This window comes from Carcharhinus amblyrhynchos, chromosome 1 (genome assembly GCF_965287045.1).
Source record: "Carcharhinus amblyrhynchos chromosome 1, sCarAmb.v2.hapA, whole genome shotgun sequence".
NCBI classification, from domain to species: Eukaryota; Metazoa; Chordata; class Chondrichthyes; order Carcharhiniformes; family Carcharhinidae; genus Carcharhinus; species Carcharhinus amblyrhynchos.
The window spans coordinates 48,387,965-48,402,263 of record NC_137324.1 but is presented as its reverse complement, the minus strand read 5'-3'; the positions used below and the strand labels follow the sequence as shown (position 1 = coordinate 48,402,263).

General features: G+C 39.9%; 1 protein-coding gene across 3 annotated transcripts in view; it reads right to left on the bottom strand.

Annotated features, from left to right (window-relative positions):
* The window catches only part of ccbe1 (collagen and calcium binding EGF domains 1), a 290,815-nt gene extending 287,566 nt beyond the window's left edge, over positions 1-3,249 (bottom strand). For 2 of the 3 annotated variants that reach the window (XM_080218610.1, XM_080218628.1), the window contains exons 1-2: positions 2,873-3,249; positions 2,520-2,603 (exon numbers count right to left, since the gene is read on the bottom strand). In XM_080218610.1, the coding sequence (XP_080074736.1) occupies positions 2,520-2,603; positions 2,873-3,003 (215 nt within the window). In that variant the 5' untranslated portion in view covers positions 3,004-3,249. The remainder of the gene's footprint in view (positions 1-2,519; positions 2,604-2,872) is intronic. The other variant, XM_080218619.1, reaches the window with a different exon arrangement.
* Between the last annotated feature and the right edge of the window lie 11,050 nt (positions 3,250-14,299).

Below are 14,299 nucleotides of genomic sequence, written 5' to 3'. Positions count from 1 at the left end.
ATGTTCCTAAGGGTATTAAAAAACATGAAAGGGCATAGAATACAGACAAAATATTTTATAATGATCACTGAAATTATCCAATCTCATTTGCTCTTGTTTCAATTTTAGCAAAAAGACAAAAGAAAAGTATTCCAGACTTGAAGGACATTTATATGTCTTTCATAAACTCAGGAGACCCTGGTTTACTTTATAACCCAGGCTTGGGTACAACACATTTAATTTTATGACAAAACTTGATTTATTTATAGTTCCAAATAAACACAATTAAGATTTGTTTTAGACACAACAACCAGGGGAAATTCCACCCCCACTCCCGTGACTATACTTTGGAGTTAACAATCTTCACTTGCTGAACCTAGTTCCAGATATCCGCAGCACTCTGCTATCCTAACCAGATGGTTCATCATGTGTGAGCATAGACACGTGCATGTTTGACCCTGAACAGCATCACAGTTGACCTCAATCCTGCTGTTACACAATGTTGAAATAGAAGCACTTGCCAGCAGGGATTACTGAATAGTAACCAGAGACATGAATTCAGGCTACATATTGTCCCTTCCTTATTCTGAGAACATTGAAGTCAAATGTAGCACCCCAAGTGTTATTCACTCTATGTTAGATGGTTTGAAGTATCTTGTCCTCTGATGTGAACACAACACTGAAATAATGCTGGTGGCTTTCTGTGTCTGAGGTCTTGGGAAAGTATTGCCAACATTGAAATTCAATGCAAGACAGCATTTATCATACAACATTGATTTTTACTGAATAGTAGAGCAGGCTTAAAGAGCTGAGTGGCCTACTCCTGTACCTAATTGACATTATTTGTCATAATTTTCCTTTGACTAATAGGAATAGTGAAATTACAAATAAAACATAGCCAAATAACTTATTGTAATGTCACAAGTTTATCACTGTAATGGACTGGCTTGAGTGTGATGTTAATGCAATCTCTCTCCAAAATATCAGCCAGATTTTGGAAGCCACATGGAACTGCTCCAACCTCGCCCTTATGGATTAACAAATTCCTTACAAATTCCTGTAAAATGTCTAAGTGAAAACATAGAAGTGCTGATAAGTTAAAAGGCAATCCATATCTATTTTAAAATGTTTTTCTCTCTTCCTCTGGGGCTGCTACTTACTCCTTACTGAACACATTTTTAATAACATTGTGAGCAAATGGTCGTATTTATACCGTTCCCACTTACAATCTTTTTTGAGTGGGGGAAAGCAGTATATACCACAAATATAATTTCAAGTGCCAGTGAGATTTCTGAGACTGTGGTAAACTGGCAACTTTGAAAGGTCGGTTTGCATCATGACTGAGCTAGTTTCAATTGATGTGTGTTGTAAGTGACAGAAGTGGTCTTGCAGCTACTATATAATTGTCAGTTTCTACCAAGTCAATGAAGTTACACCACATATTTCATTTTGGTGCAGTAATAAATATTTAGTATAACTGTGGGCATGGATATGCAGGAGACACATTAGCTCCAGAATCTTTACCAACCAGACTAAGTACCTGTTAAATCAGCACATAGACATTTGATAAATTTCAAACTTATTAAAAGGAGCTTATACAAATTTTTGAACATTCACTTATGAATACTTTCAAACAATTGTTGGCAAATAAAACAAAATTTGGTTGATTTCTACTGCACTGAGGCAGAACATTAAATGACATTGAAATTCGGTATGTTTAGTAAGAAAACTGAGACAATTCCAGCTGTGTTTCTTAATGTACATAAGATGTGAACACTGGCAACTTCACATTGACTTTCATTCAACATTAGGGATGGACCATTACTGAGCAGATGCTTCCTATTATCACTTTGCTCCAAAACCAGCTACGTTGGCAAAGTAAGGATCTCTTTTTTCACCCAAATTAAAGTTAGAGTTCCAATTGGATTCACATGTGCAGTGGCGCTCAATGCACCCACTCCAGCTCCAGTTCTCTAGTACACTGTAAACCAATTATGTTACACATCTTGCATTGATACAAAGTGGTTTTGGCTTCGCACAGGTCCAAACATAACTCAATTTTTTTTAGCAATTAAAAAAAAGTTTCAGTACATCTTCACATCAATTCCATTTTCATTGCAAGACACTGCACCCCACTCACTAGAGTGGGATCCAAAATCGTGGTGTAGTAATTCAATGCCCCAGACCCCATCTCATTGCAGGTACTAGTCTCAAACTGATATCTGTGGTGGGAAGTTATTGTATTAGGCGGAGTTTAAAAACAAAACTGCAGACAGAAATTCATCAACAGCCTAACAGTGAAAATGCAAAGAGAGATTAAGATTTCTAATCTGATTAGTTTATTGACATAATTATGGAAGCATCCTTCATCTCTCTCTCTCTCTCTATATAAATGTAACTTAGAATACTCGCCAAATACGCACAGATCATTATCCAGAACAAATAGTTAAACCAATAAATAGGTGAGAATCAGAGCGATCACTTCAATCACAAGATAGTGAATCAGTATGTTAGAAGGGGATAGTTCGAACAATGCTTACCTGATGCAGGTTGCCACTTCTCCAGTGGATTTCAAACATGGGTATTCGCTTGTAATGACTTTATTTTCCGGACAAGTCTCTCTGCTTGAAGATTAAACGGATTTCTTTCAGGTATCAATGAAATAATTCCTAATTTAAATTTACTTCCTTGGTCACCTCGAATTGAACGCGCGACATTTTTTTTATAAACTTCCAAACACAATTAGAGGCTTTGGAGCATGCAAATATACATCTGCCCCTTTAGCCTTTATTTAGAAATTAACCGAGATTCTTATGAGCAATATCGCAGAAGGGAATCTTAAACAGCCACTGAATGGGGAAGAAGAATGGAAGTTTAAATACAAGTGACAAACCTGTACATTTCATCTTGCTCTGAAATGTCAAAGTAGGAATACGCGGATCCCCTGGGCATCAGCGACAGCAGGAAGGCAGCCCTCAATAAATTCACAATGCTTTCGTCTAACATGTTTCTCCTTGTAATCATCACTGATCGGACACGGTCCCGGGATTGCCGGCAGCGTTTACTGGGATAGGATCTGTGTACCAGCACTCGGGCTATTCCCCCCTTCCCCAGCAGCTTGAAGACTTTTCATGTGTGAGTGATCGACTGAGAGGTGCAGCTGGCTTTTCTCATTTTGCCTTTTTTTTAAAAAAATGGACTTTACTGCAGGGTTAAGGACACTGGTGCTGAAATGGTATTTGTCAGCAGTGAAAGGTTTTTGGCTGCGCCGATGGGGGCTGTTGTTTAGTTTGGATAAACGTTTTTTTTGAGACGCTAGTGAGCGGCAAGGGGAGGAACTTGGGTATGAGAGCATGTGTACCAGATGATGTATGCAACTCTTTGTATGTAAAGTTTAAAGTTTATTTAGTGTCACAAGCGAAGCTTACATTAACACTGCAATGAAGTTACTGTGAAATTCCCCTAGTCACCACATTCCGGGTCAATGCACCTAACCAGCACGTCTTTCAGAATGTGGGAGGAAACCGGAACACCCTGAGGAAACCCACATAGACATGGGGAGAATGTGCAGACTCCATGTGTCAATATTGAAGGGGAACAGAAGTTTGTACATGTGTTAATGTGAGTACATGCATTGCTTGTGTGTCTGTACATATGCTTGTACATATGCACTGTATGTCAACAGATTGTACTTTACTCCCTATTGCTATCAAGTTTCCAATGTGACCCTTCCTTAATTCTGGACAATGGACAATTTCATTTCAGAATAAGGTCCGTTAGCACTTTGTTAACCTCATTTGACAATCTGCGTTTTGTAAACGGCTTCTTCAATGTTCCTTTCACAGTGAGTTCATTGCAGCGCTAGTATAAGCCTACTTGAGACATTAATAAACAAACAAACTTACATGTAACCTCTTCCACCTCTCCCCATCTGCAATGAAACCCGGAACAACATGAATGAAACCAAAATATCCCAGTTTATTTTTTTTAAATCAATCGACTCTCCCTTTTCATTTTATTGACATGATAATTGCCCTGATCCAATGCTGGTACAAATGACACTGGTTTGTCAAATCAAATAGAAGCGCCTCCCCACCCACCCGCACATGCTTCCATCTATACAGATGCCCTTTCAAGCTACATTCCACAGCTGATCCTCCTTGTTTACTTCAACTCACTCTAACCTCACAAGCCAAAAGGTTCAAATGGTATCAAAACAGAAACTGCTGGATAAACTCAACAGGTCTGGCAGCGTCCGTGGAGGGAAACAGGGTTAACGTTTCGGGTCTAAACGACCCTTCTGCAGAACATCCAGAATGAAAAAATGCTTTTTAAAAAGAGATTTCTTGAGATGATACAACTTTAACACTGGCGTTTTAATATATGTCTGTATGTATGTATCAGCTCATAAAACCAGGGTCGATTCTCGGCTTGGGTCACTGTCTGTGTGAAGTTTGCACATTCTCCCAATGTCTGTGTGGGTTTCCTCTGGATGCTCTGGTTTCCTCCCACAGTTTGAAACACAAGCTGGTGAGGTGCATTGACCATGTTAAATTCTACTTCAGTGTATCCCAACAGATGCTAGAGTGTGGCGATTAGGGTATTTTCACAGTAACTTCATTGCAGTGTTAATGTAAGCCTATGTGTGACTAATAAATAAACTTTAACTATATGTCAACATAATATGGGGTATTTGGAAAGCTGATAGTAGAGATTTAATATGTAGAGAATTTCTGTAATCCTTTGCAACTGAAGCAATAGGTTAAATCAACTTGCCTGGGTAAAATTAGCTGTGTGAGATGTGTTATATAATTAGAGCTGAGTCTTTATAGAATATAGCCTGATTCAATGCTGACCTGAAAATTAATCCCAAAATGAATTCAAATGTCCTGATATGTATTAATGTGTTAAATATTATAACCAAATCCAGCTTTGAAGCATGGATCACTTGTCCGTGTCTAACAGCACCATGGGTATACCTGCACCTATGGGGACGACAATGGTTCAAGAAGGCAGCTCACTACTACCTTCTCAAGGGTAACTAAGGATGGGCATTAAACGTTGGCCTAGCCAGCAACACCCACATCCCATAAATGAATTAAAAAAGTGACAATACACCATTCCCTTTTTTTGCAATCTTTGTCACACAAACTAAGTGCCTCATTGAAATATCTGGTCTTTCAAAATTAAATATGAACCCATTTCCAGGTCAAAATCCAGGATGGTCTATGAACTTAAATTTAGTTTAGGACAAAGGTTCTCAAAGTATGGTTCATGGACCAGGAGTATAAGGAGCCTTCAAGTAGTCAGTGGAGTGGTACAAACATAAGAAAATAAGAAATAGGAGCAGGAGTAGGCCATCCATCCCTTCGAGCCTGCCCCGCCATTCAATAAGATCATGGCTGATCTGTCGCGGCTCAATTCCACCTTCCCGCCCTCTCCCCATAACCCTTAATCCCCTTTCTTATCAAAAACCCATCAACCCGCGTCTTAAAAATATTTAGCGAGGCAGCCTCCACCACTTCAACGGGCAGAGAATTCCAGAGATTCACCACCCTTTGAGTGAAGAAGTTTCTCCTCAACTCCGTTCTAAACCGCCCCCCCTTTATCTTGAGGCTGTGCCCCCTAGTCCTACTGTCATGCAATGCCATTGTCAAGGCCACATTGAGAGAACAGGCCAGAACCCTCATTGCCATCACCCATCCGATGCCACACAATCAGACCACTTCCACTGTGCGTAACGTAAACCATCACAAGTAACAACGATGTTGTTTTTTGGGGGCAGGGTTTATGTTACTGTTACAGCATCCAGTTGTAAGGTCCGATTTTCAAAGCTTGCAGGGCTGAAAACAAAGAGGAACTGGTTGACTGTGGAGCGGATGTGAAACTGAAGCACCCCAGCTCTGAAACAGGCACCCTCACTGTTGCATTGTCAAAAGTAGTCCCATTCTTCTCAGTAATTTTGATGGGTAATTTTGAGGGAAACAGCGTGAGGTAGGACCAGTAGGTGAACTGCAAGGTTTTTTTGATCCGGTCAAGTGTTTCATGGACGAAGACATTTGGGGATCACTGGCTTAGGGTCTAAACAGCAAGTGGCATTAAAAGTGAGATTAGGCGAAGTGGTTTGTTTTTCTAACAGCGCAGACACAATGGGCTAAGTGGCCTCTTTCTGTGTAGTAAACTTTCTATGATTCTATAACTAAATGGTTGGATTGTTAGAAACTCAACTGGTTCACTAATGCCTTTTAGGGAAAGAAACCTGTCACCCTTACCTAATCTGGTTTATGACATCAGTCCCACACCAATGTGGTTGCCTTCAACTCTCCTCTGAAGTTGCCATTCAATTGTGTTTAAGTGCTACATCAGACATGGCAGCCTCGCCAGCAATAACACATATCAATAACTAATTTTAAAGCAACAGCCAAAACGATTAGACCATCATAGTTAGCAAAAGCAGTGTCTCATATTCAGGGGAGAGCAATTAAGATCAGGAACATTTATGGTTTGACTGAATGGAATCAAATGATGTGGTCAGCAAGGATAATGGAGTGTGGTCTGCTGTAAATGTGCCAAGATGTTCAAGCCAACTGGTTGAAGAGGTGTATAATATTTCATTATTAGGCTTGTGTGAGTTGACTTGATGCTGGTCCTCGGTCTCAGCATTTAATCATAGACCTATAAATGTGGGAAGACTTTCAAATAATTGTGTCAATAGCACTTCTTATTTGTAAAGTATTTTGGCTTTGAAATTGTGGTCACTTAGCTTTTTAAAACTGAATAAGCTATAATTGTGGTGATGAAACCAGGCCGAGAGAGATTCTGTTCAGTCAAGAATATTGCATCAAAGTTGTAGCTGGTGCTTAGACTGGGGAAGAAATTGCAATTGCAGCATAAGGCAATCTCTCACTAAAATAGGAATAATGACATGAATGTGGATGAATTAGAAGAGCACAGTTGGTGGTTTTATACAGCATTGGGTAGATAAGTTGAATGACTACAGAGTGCATCATGATCCATTTAGGATTAGAATAGCTTAGCCAGGTATTTTAGAATAAAATTTATTTATTAGTGTCACAAGTAGACTTACATTAACACTGCAGTAAAGTTACTGTGAAAATCCCCTCGTCGCTACACTCTGGAACCTGTTTGGGTGTGCTGAGGGAAAATTTAGCATGGCCAATGCATCTAACCAGCACGTCTTTTGGACTGTGAAAGGAAACCGGAGCACCTAAAACAAACCTACGCAGAAATAAGGAGAATGTGCATTCTCCACATAGGCAGTGACCCAAGCTGGGAATCAAACCCAGATTGCGTTGTCAGGCAGCAATGCTAACCACTGTGCCACTGTGCTATGAATGAGGGTGGAACAATATTCGTATGCATTCACAAAATTGTTTCTATGCCATGAAAATTCCTGTTCTATACCACTGGTTGTGTGTTCCCTACTCCTATTTGGCAGCAGAAACTGCCCTTTCAGTTCTAAGCTATCAGCATAAGGACACATCCTACAAGCATTATGTAGCTGATAAGGAAAAATAAATGAAATAAATTTAGGTCAAGTTGACCTAAATTCATTTCAAAATTATCTTGGGAATGGGGTTGTAGGTTAATGGAAGTTTGCACTTGTTTCTCTGAGCAGATATTCTTTTTTCAGATAGGAAAATCTGCCCCCTTGTGATCATAATTTGTATGAAACACAAAATACAAATTGGCTAAGGATTTATTTCTAATTAGGCTTATCCTGGCATATAACTTCTGTTAAATGCCCAGAATTCTGAATCTTGTTCATAGAAACACCTTAATTACATTAACCTTTAATTTCTTGACTCATCAGCTTTGTTGGTTCTGAGTCAGACCTGATCGTTGAATTAACTTTCATATCTTGCACCTGAGTTTTTTATTCTAATCTTAGAATCATAGAATCCCTACAGTGGAGAAGGAGGCCATTTGGCCTATCGAGCCTGTACCAACAATAATCCCATCCAAGCCTTATTTCCAAAATCCCATGTATTTACCCTAAACTAACGGGCAATTTAGCATGGTCATTGTTGGATTGTGGGAGGAAACCAGAGCATCTGAAGGAATCCCACACAGACACAGGGAGAACATGCAAACTCCACACAGATACTCACCCGAGGCCAGAACTGAACCTGGGTCCCTGGCACTGAGGCAGCAGTGCTGACCACTGTGCCACCGTGCTGCTTATGAGAATGAACTTCTGCTTGCTCTTTGCTCACTGTACTGTGAATTGAATTTGGACAACCTCTACTTGGTCTCATTTAAGGAGATTATAAGAAGAGCCGATGTGGAAAATTAACAAATTGAGATGTTGCAGGTGGGGTCCATTTTCTGAGGATTGGGCTGAGGCACATTGTAAGTTTGGAGACCATTTTCCAATTTCCTTCCCACACCGAGTGGTACACTAAAGTTAAAGTTTATGTATTAGCCTAAGTAAGGCTTACATTAACACTGCAATGAAGTCACTATGAAATTTCCTTCGTCACCACAGTCCAGCACTTATTTAGGTCAGTGCACCTAATCAGCACTTCTTTCAGACTGTGGGAGGAAACCAGAGCACCCAGAGGAACCCAATGCAGACATGGAGAGAACATGCAAACTTTACACAGTAACCCGAGCCAGAATTGAACCTGGATCCCTGGCGTTATGAGGCAGCAGTACTAACCATTGTGCCACTCATCCTTTATCTGTTTCCATAGCTGGTAATTCCAGGAAAAGGTCGCTAGTCTGTTGCCAGGGTCTTATAGCTTGAGGAGTGTCACTCCACATTAAGCATGGCTGACCAGGAGTCTTTCCCACTCTTACTGCCAGCATGTTTGGAAGGTTACCATCAACCTGTGTGACCCCGTTATGAGTACATGTTCTCTGGCTCCTGGGGCAGGGCTCAAACCCAGGGCTTTTGGTTCAGAGGCAGGGATGTTACCCACTATGCCACAAGACCTGTAAGTTTGGAACGCAATGAACATTACTCTGCACCTGCTTTTTAACATGTTTAATATTGAAATGCTCTGTGCATTTTATTGGTTGTTAAAACTGAAAGTTTCATTCACTTGACCCTTTGAGAATTCAGTAGAGTAAATAAAAATGCAAATTGTTATTTAAAAAGTATTTATACTTTTGGATACTGACATCTCTACATGTAATAAGGACCGAGCAGGTATATATTTTCAATTGTGGGAGGCAATGGCCTAAGTAATATTATCGCTGTGCTATTATTCCAGAAACTCAGCTAATGTTCTAGGGATCTGGGTTCGAATCCCACCAGGCAGATGGTAGAAAATCTGGAATTAAGAATCTTTTGATGACCATGAAACCGTTGTCGATTGTCAGAGAAATTCATTTGGTTCACTGATGTCCTTTAGGGAAGGAAATCTGCTGTCCTTACCATGTCCAGCCTACATGTGATTCCAGATCCACAGCACTGTGGTTGATCTCAACTGCCCTCCAAGTGCAATGAGGGATAGGCAACAAATGCTGGTCAACCAGTGATGCCTATATCCCATGAATGAATAAAATTACTCAGCAACATTTTCGTAAGAAAATAAGAAATCTCCAACAAACCTGCTCACCATTCAATATGTGCATGACTGATATTCTGCTTCAGCATCACTTTTCCACTGAATCCCAATATCCCTTGATTCCCTGAGAAATCAAAAATCCATCTAATCAGCTTTATTATTGAAGATGGAGCATCCACATTCCTCTGGGTAGAGAATTCTGAAGATTCACAACACTGACTTCTTTATTCATTCATGGGACATGGGTGTTGCTGGCTGGCCAACATTTATTGTTCTTCCCTAGTTGCTCAAAGACAGGCTGAAAGTCAACCATAAGACCGTAAGAAATAGGAGTAAAATTAGACCACTCGGCCCATTGAGGCTGCCCCACCATTTATTCATGGCTGATATTTTTCTCGTCCTCATTGTCCTGCCTTTTCCCCATAACCTTGATCCCCTTATTAATCAAGAGCCAATCTATCTCTGTCTTAAAGACACTCAATAACCTGGCCTCCACAGCCTTCTGCAGCAACAAGTTCCACAGATTGACCGCTCTCTGGCTGAAGAAATTCCTCCTCATCTCTGTTTTAAAGGATCGTCCCTTTAGCCTGAGGTTGTGCCCTCTGGTTCTAGTTTTTCCTACTAGTGGAAACATCCTCTCTATGTCACTCTATCCCAGCCTCACAGTATCCTGTGAGTTTCAATAAGATCTCCCCTCATCCTTCTAAACTCCAACAAGTTTAGCCAATGAGTTAACCACATTACTGTGGCTCTGGAGTCTCATGTAGGCGACACTGAAGAAATTCTTTCTTGTCTCAGTCCTAAATGATTATCCACCTCTTTCACCCACCCGGTCCCCCACTTCCCCTGCCCCCACCCCCCCCCTCTATCCTGAGACATTTTCATGCCAGGTGAGACAACATCTCAGTGTTTACCTTCTGAAGCCCATCACAACCTTGTAAGTTATAATGAGGTCAGCTCTCATTCTTCTAAATGCTCAAGAATGTAGGCCAAGTTTAATCAGCCTCTCATTATAGGACAACCCTCTCATTTCAGGGACCAATCTAGTGTACCTTCACAATATTCTTGCTTTCAATGCAAGAATATCCTTCCTTCATTCTTCATTCTAAGTGCGATTTGATTTTTTTTTCATGTACTAAAGGCATCCCAATCTTGTTGTGTGCAAGTTAAAAGTCTATAACCATCAAAGATTCAACGTTTCCAGCAACACTGGCTGACCTTAAAATTCAGCAAATCTCTCCCAAGTCTCAGTTATCCCCATCATATTCAGTCCTCCTGTCTCCAAGTCTGGTTTTAAGCATAATTTTTGAGTATCCATACCCTGGAATTCTGCTACCTTTACACAGAGCATTCTAGTTAAGTTTGAAAACTGGTTACAATCTGCCTAAGGATGGTTTAAACAAACAACAGAGTTCAGGGGACAAAATACATACAACACAAATCAAAGTAATTCATTCACTGATATTTTTAGCTACTTTAATCTCATAATGAAGTGGAACCTTGTTTAAAGGTTGTCAGGTTGAATGATGACTGCAAATATCAATTGACAATGAATACCAGACACAACAGCTGCACACAAGTGAAGTGAAGCAAAGTTCCTTTGTGCTAGAGAAAAGGAATATGAAATTTGCTTGACAATAATTAAATCATATCATTCACCTCTTTTTATTCTCCCTTTCACCATTTTGTTTCACACATCATGCTTTAACTGGAAGATTTGTACAATATGTTAGAAATTTGCTGCAATAACTTTCTACTGTGGAAAACTTAATTAAGTCCATAGAACAAGACATCAACAAGGTGAATGTGATAGAATAATGGGTAGGATCACATAGATAATTACTAGTCATCAGTATAGAAGTACGTCATTATGATTGAAGTCTTTCATCTGCCTGTTGTATTATGTTAATCCATCAAATTAATGTTCAGTACATATATATGGCACCTCTTATTCTTTTAAAAAAGGGACTGTTTGGCATAGTGCATTTGACATTAACTTTTGTTTAAGTATCTGGGTTCAAATCCATCTAAACTGATGGGGTGAAATTCTCTTATCTCGCAGCTGTAGGTATCCTTTGCAAAATAAGTTTGGAGTATATTCATCCATTTACTATGCCTCTCGTGAATGAGATTTCCAATTTGTGCCAATCTCGAAGGACAGTTTTGACCCAGTAAGGTAGATAATATTTATTACATTTCAATCCAAATCCCAGGGATGAAAGGACAACACGCATGCAAGATCTTCCATTTTTTAACAGAAATAAACCACATACTTTGAATAATCCATTTTACACAAATAAATTATATTGAACTTCTTTGAAGGTGAGATGTGGCGAAGGAATTTGATTTTGCAATATACAACTAACCAGATGTGATGGATAACCTTTGTTGGAGTTTTTTTTTAAAGTTACAACATACTTATAGATAAGATCAATTCATCCATCTATAAAAGACCATATTGTCCCTAGTTGCTTCATCTAACTGTTCCTAAAAATAATCCCAGGGATTATACCTCCATTGTTCCAAGCAGATGTGTATTATAAGTGCATATTATTCCCTGCTTGAAGAAAAATATTGTGCTATCACCTCTAACTTTACGTCTTCCTGGGTTTGATCTTGTATTCACATTCTCTATGTCCACAATTTAACTAAAATAAGACAATTCTCAATCAAACCTTTTAATTCCCCTGTTTTATCTATCTATCTATCTATCTATCTATCTATCTATCTATCTATCTATCTATCTATCCATAAGATCACCTCTCTGATGCCTCTTTTCCAGACTGGAAAACCATTGCAGTCTGTCCTGTTAACTCAGATTTCAAACACTTGGGACAATCCTCATGCACAGTCTGCAGTGCTTGCCTTGAATATCTACTTTACTTCCCAGACACCAGGATTGTCCACAGTGCTCAGTCAATCACACAGTCTGACCAGATCTCAGTACAGTTTGATCATGATTTCTCCTGATGAGTGCTCCAGTTCAATGCCCCTGTCTACATCAATGGGGATGAAGTGAAAAGGATTGAGAGCTTCATGTTTTTAGGTGTCCAGGTCACCAACAAGCTGTCCTATTCCCTCCATGCTTACAATATAGTTAAGAAAGCCCACCAATGCCTCTATTCAGAAGACTAAGGAAATTTGGCACTTCAGCTACGACTCTCACCAACTTTTACAGATGCACCATAGAAAGCATTCTTTCTGATTGTATCACAGCTTGGTATGGCTCCTGCTCTGCCCAAGACCGCAAGAAACTACAAAATGTCATGAATGTAGCCCAATCCATAATGCAAACTAGCCTTCCAGCCATTGACTCTGTCTACAGTTCCCGCAAAGCAGCCGACATAGTTAAGGACCCCACGCATCCCAGACATTGTCTCTTCCACTTTCTTCCTTCAAGAAAAAGATACAAAAGCCTGAGGTCGGTAACCAACCAATTCAAGAATAGTTTTTTTTTCCCTACTGTCATCAGACTTTTAAATGGACCTCCCTTGCATTAAGTTGATTTTTCCCTACACCCTAGCTATGACTGTAATACTACATTCTGCACTCTCTCGTTTCTTTCTCTATGAATGATATGCTCTGTCTGTATAGTGCACAAGAAACAATATATGTGACAAAAAAAGGTCCAATCAAATTCAATATTCTGTTGGCCTTATTGATTAGTGCTCTGTATCGATTGAACAAGTTGAGTATTGTGTCTACTTGTGATGTCTTGTTTCCAAAATGATACGTCTCCTTGGATTTTGTAGCTAAATGCATCTCTTAACTCCTCTCTACCTTAAAAAAAAGTCCTGTCTAGGATCCAGCTACCTCCTTGCTCTTACCCCTATTCTATCCCCACTATCTTGTTCCCAAATTTTATTCCTGTTTGATATCAGTGCAGCTCCCTCAGCTATGCCATTCTTTTTAAATCTCTGAATCCACTGTTCATTTATGAATGAATCAATATTGCTATTACATCATCTTGCTTACCACTTGTTTCTGTTTCCAGCTCCTCTCCCAGAAATAGAACAGTGGAAACAATGTTACATCTCCTTTCTTTGAATGTTGAGGCATCTATATAATTTCACCAGATGAACTGTCACCACATGGCATGATCGTTGTCCTTCAATATCTCTTGTACATTGGCTCCAACACCATCCCCAACACTTCATGATGCATTTTCCTGAGCAAAGAACGATCTTTCAATTGCATTGTGCCCAAGCTTTCTTTTCAAGTACAGCGGCTGCCGTGGGATTTTGGCCAAGAATTTCCCCAGAGCTGCTCCCATTCCACTTTCATCAGAGTTGCATTGGAAATGCATCTTACACATGTAAATGGTGATTCCACCTCTGAAGTAATGGTGGCAAAGCTAAAACAGATCCAAGGACATTGCTATCCTTTATTTTGTCCAGTAACATTGGACACTCGTAGAAACTCTACCATGCAAAAAGATCTCCTTAGGAGCCAATTTAGCATGGCCAATCCACCTAATCTGCATATCTTTGAACTGTGGGAGGAAACTGGAGCACCTGGAGGCAACCCGCACAGACATGGGGAGAATATGCAAACTCCACACAGGAATGTGGCAGAATTGAACCTGGGTCACTAGTGCTGTGAGGTGCCAACGTGCCTGTAATTGGTTCCTGTAAACTCAGTGGCTATATTTTTCCACCCGCCATGGTGGAACCAGTTATGGCATCCAGTGGGCCAGCTTTTACATCACTCATTGGCTTTTGATGATCCTGGCAGTGGGCAGAGTCTGGAATTTCCAGCCATTGGCATCATTACAGACTCTCTTA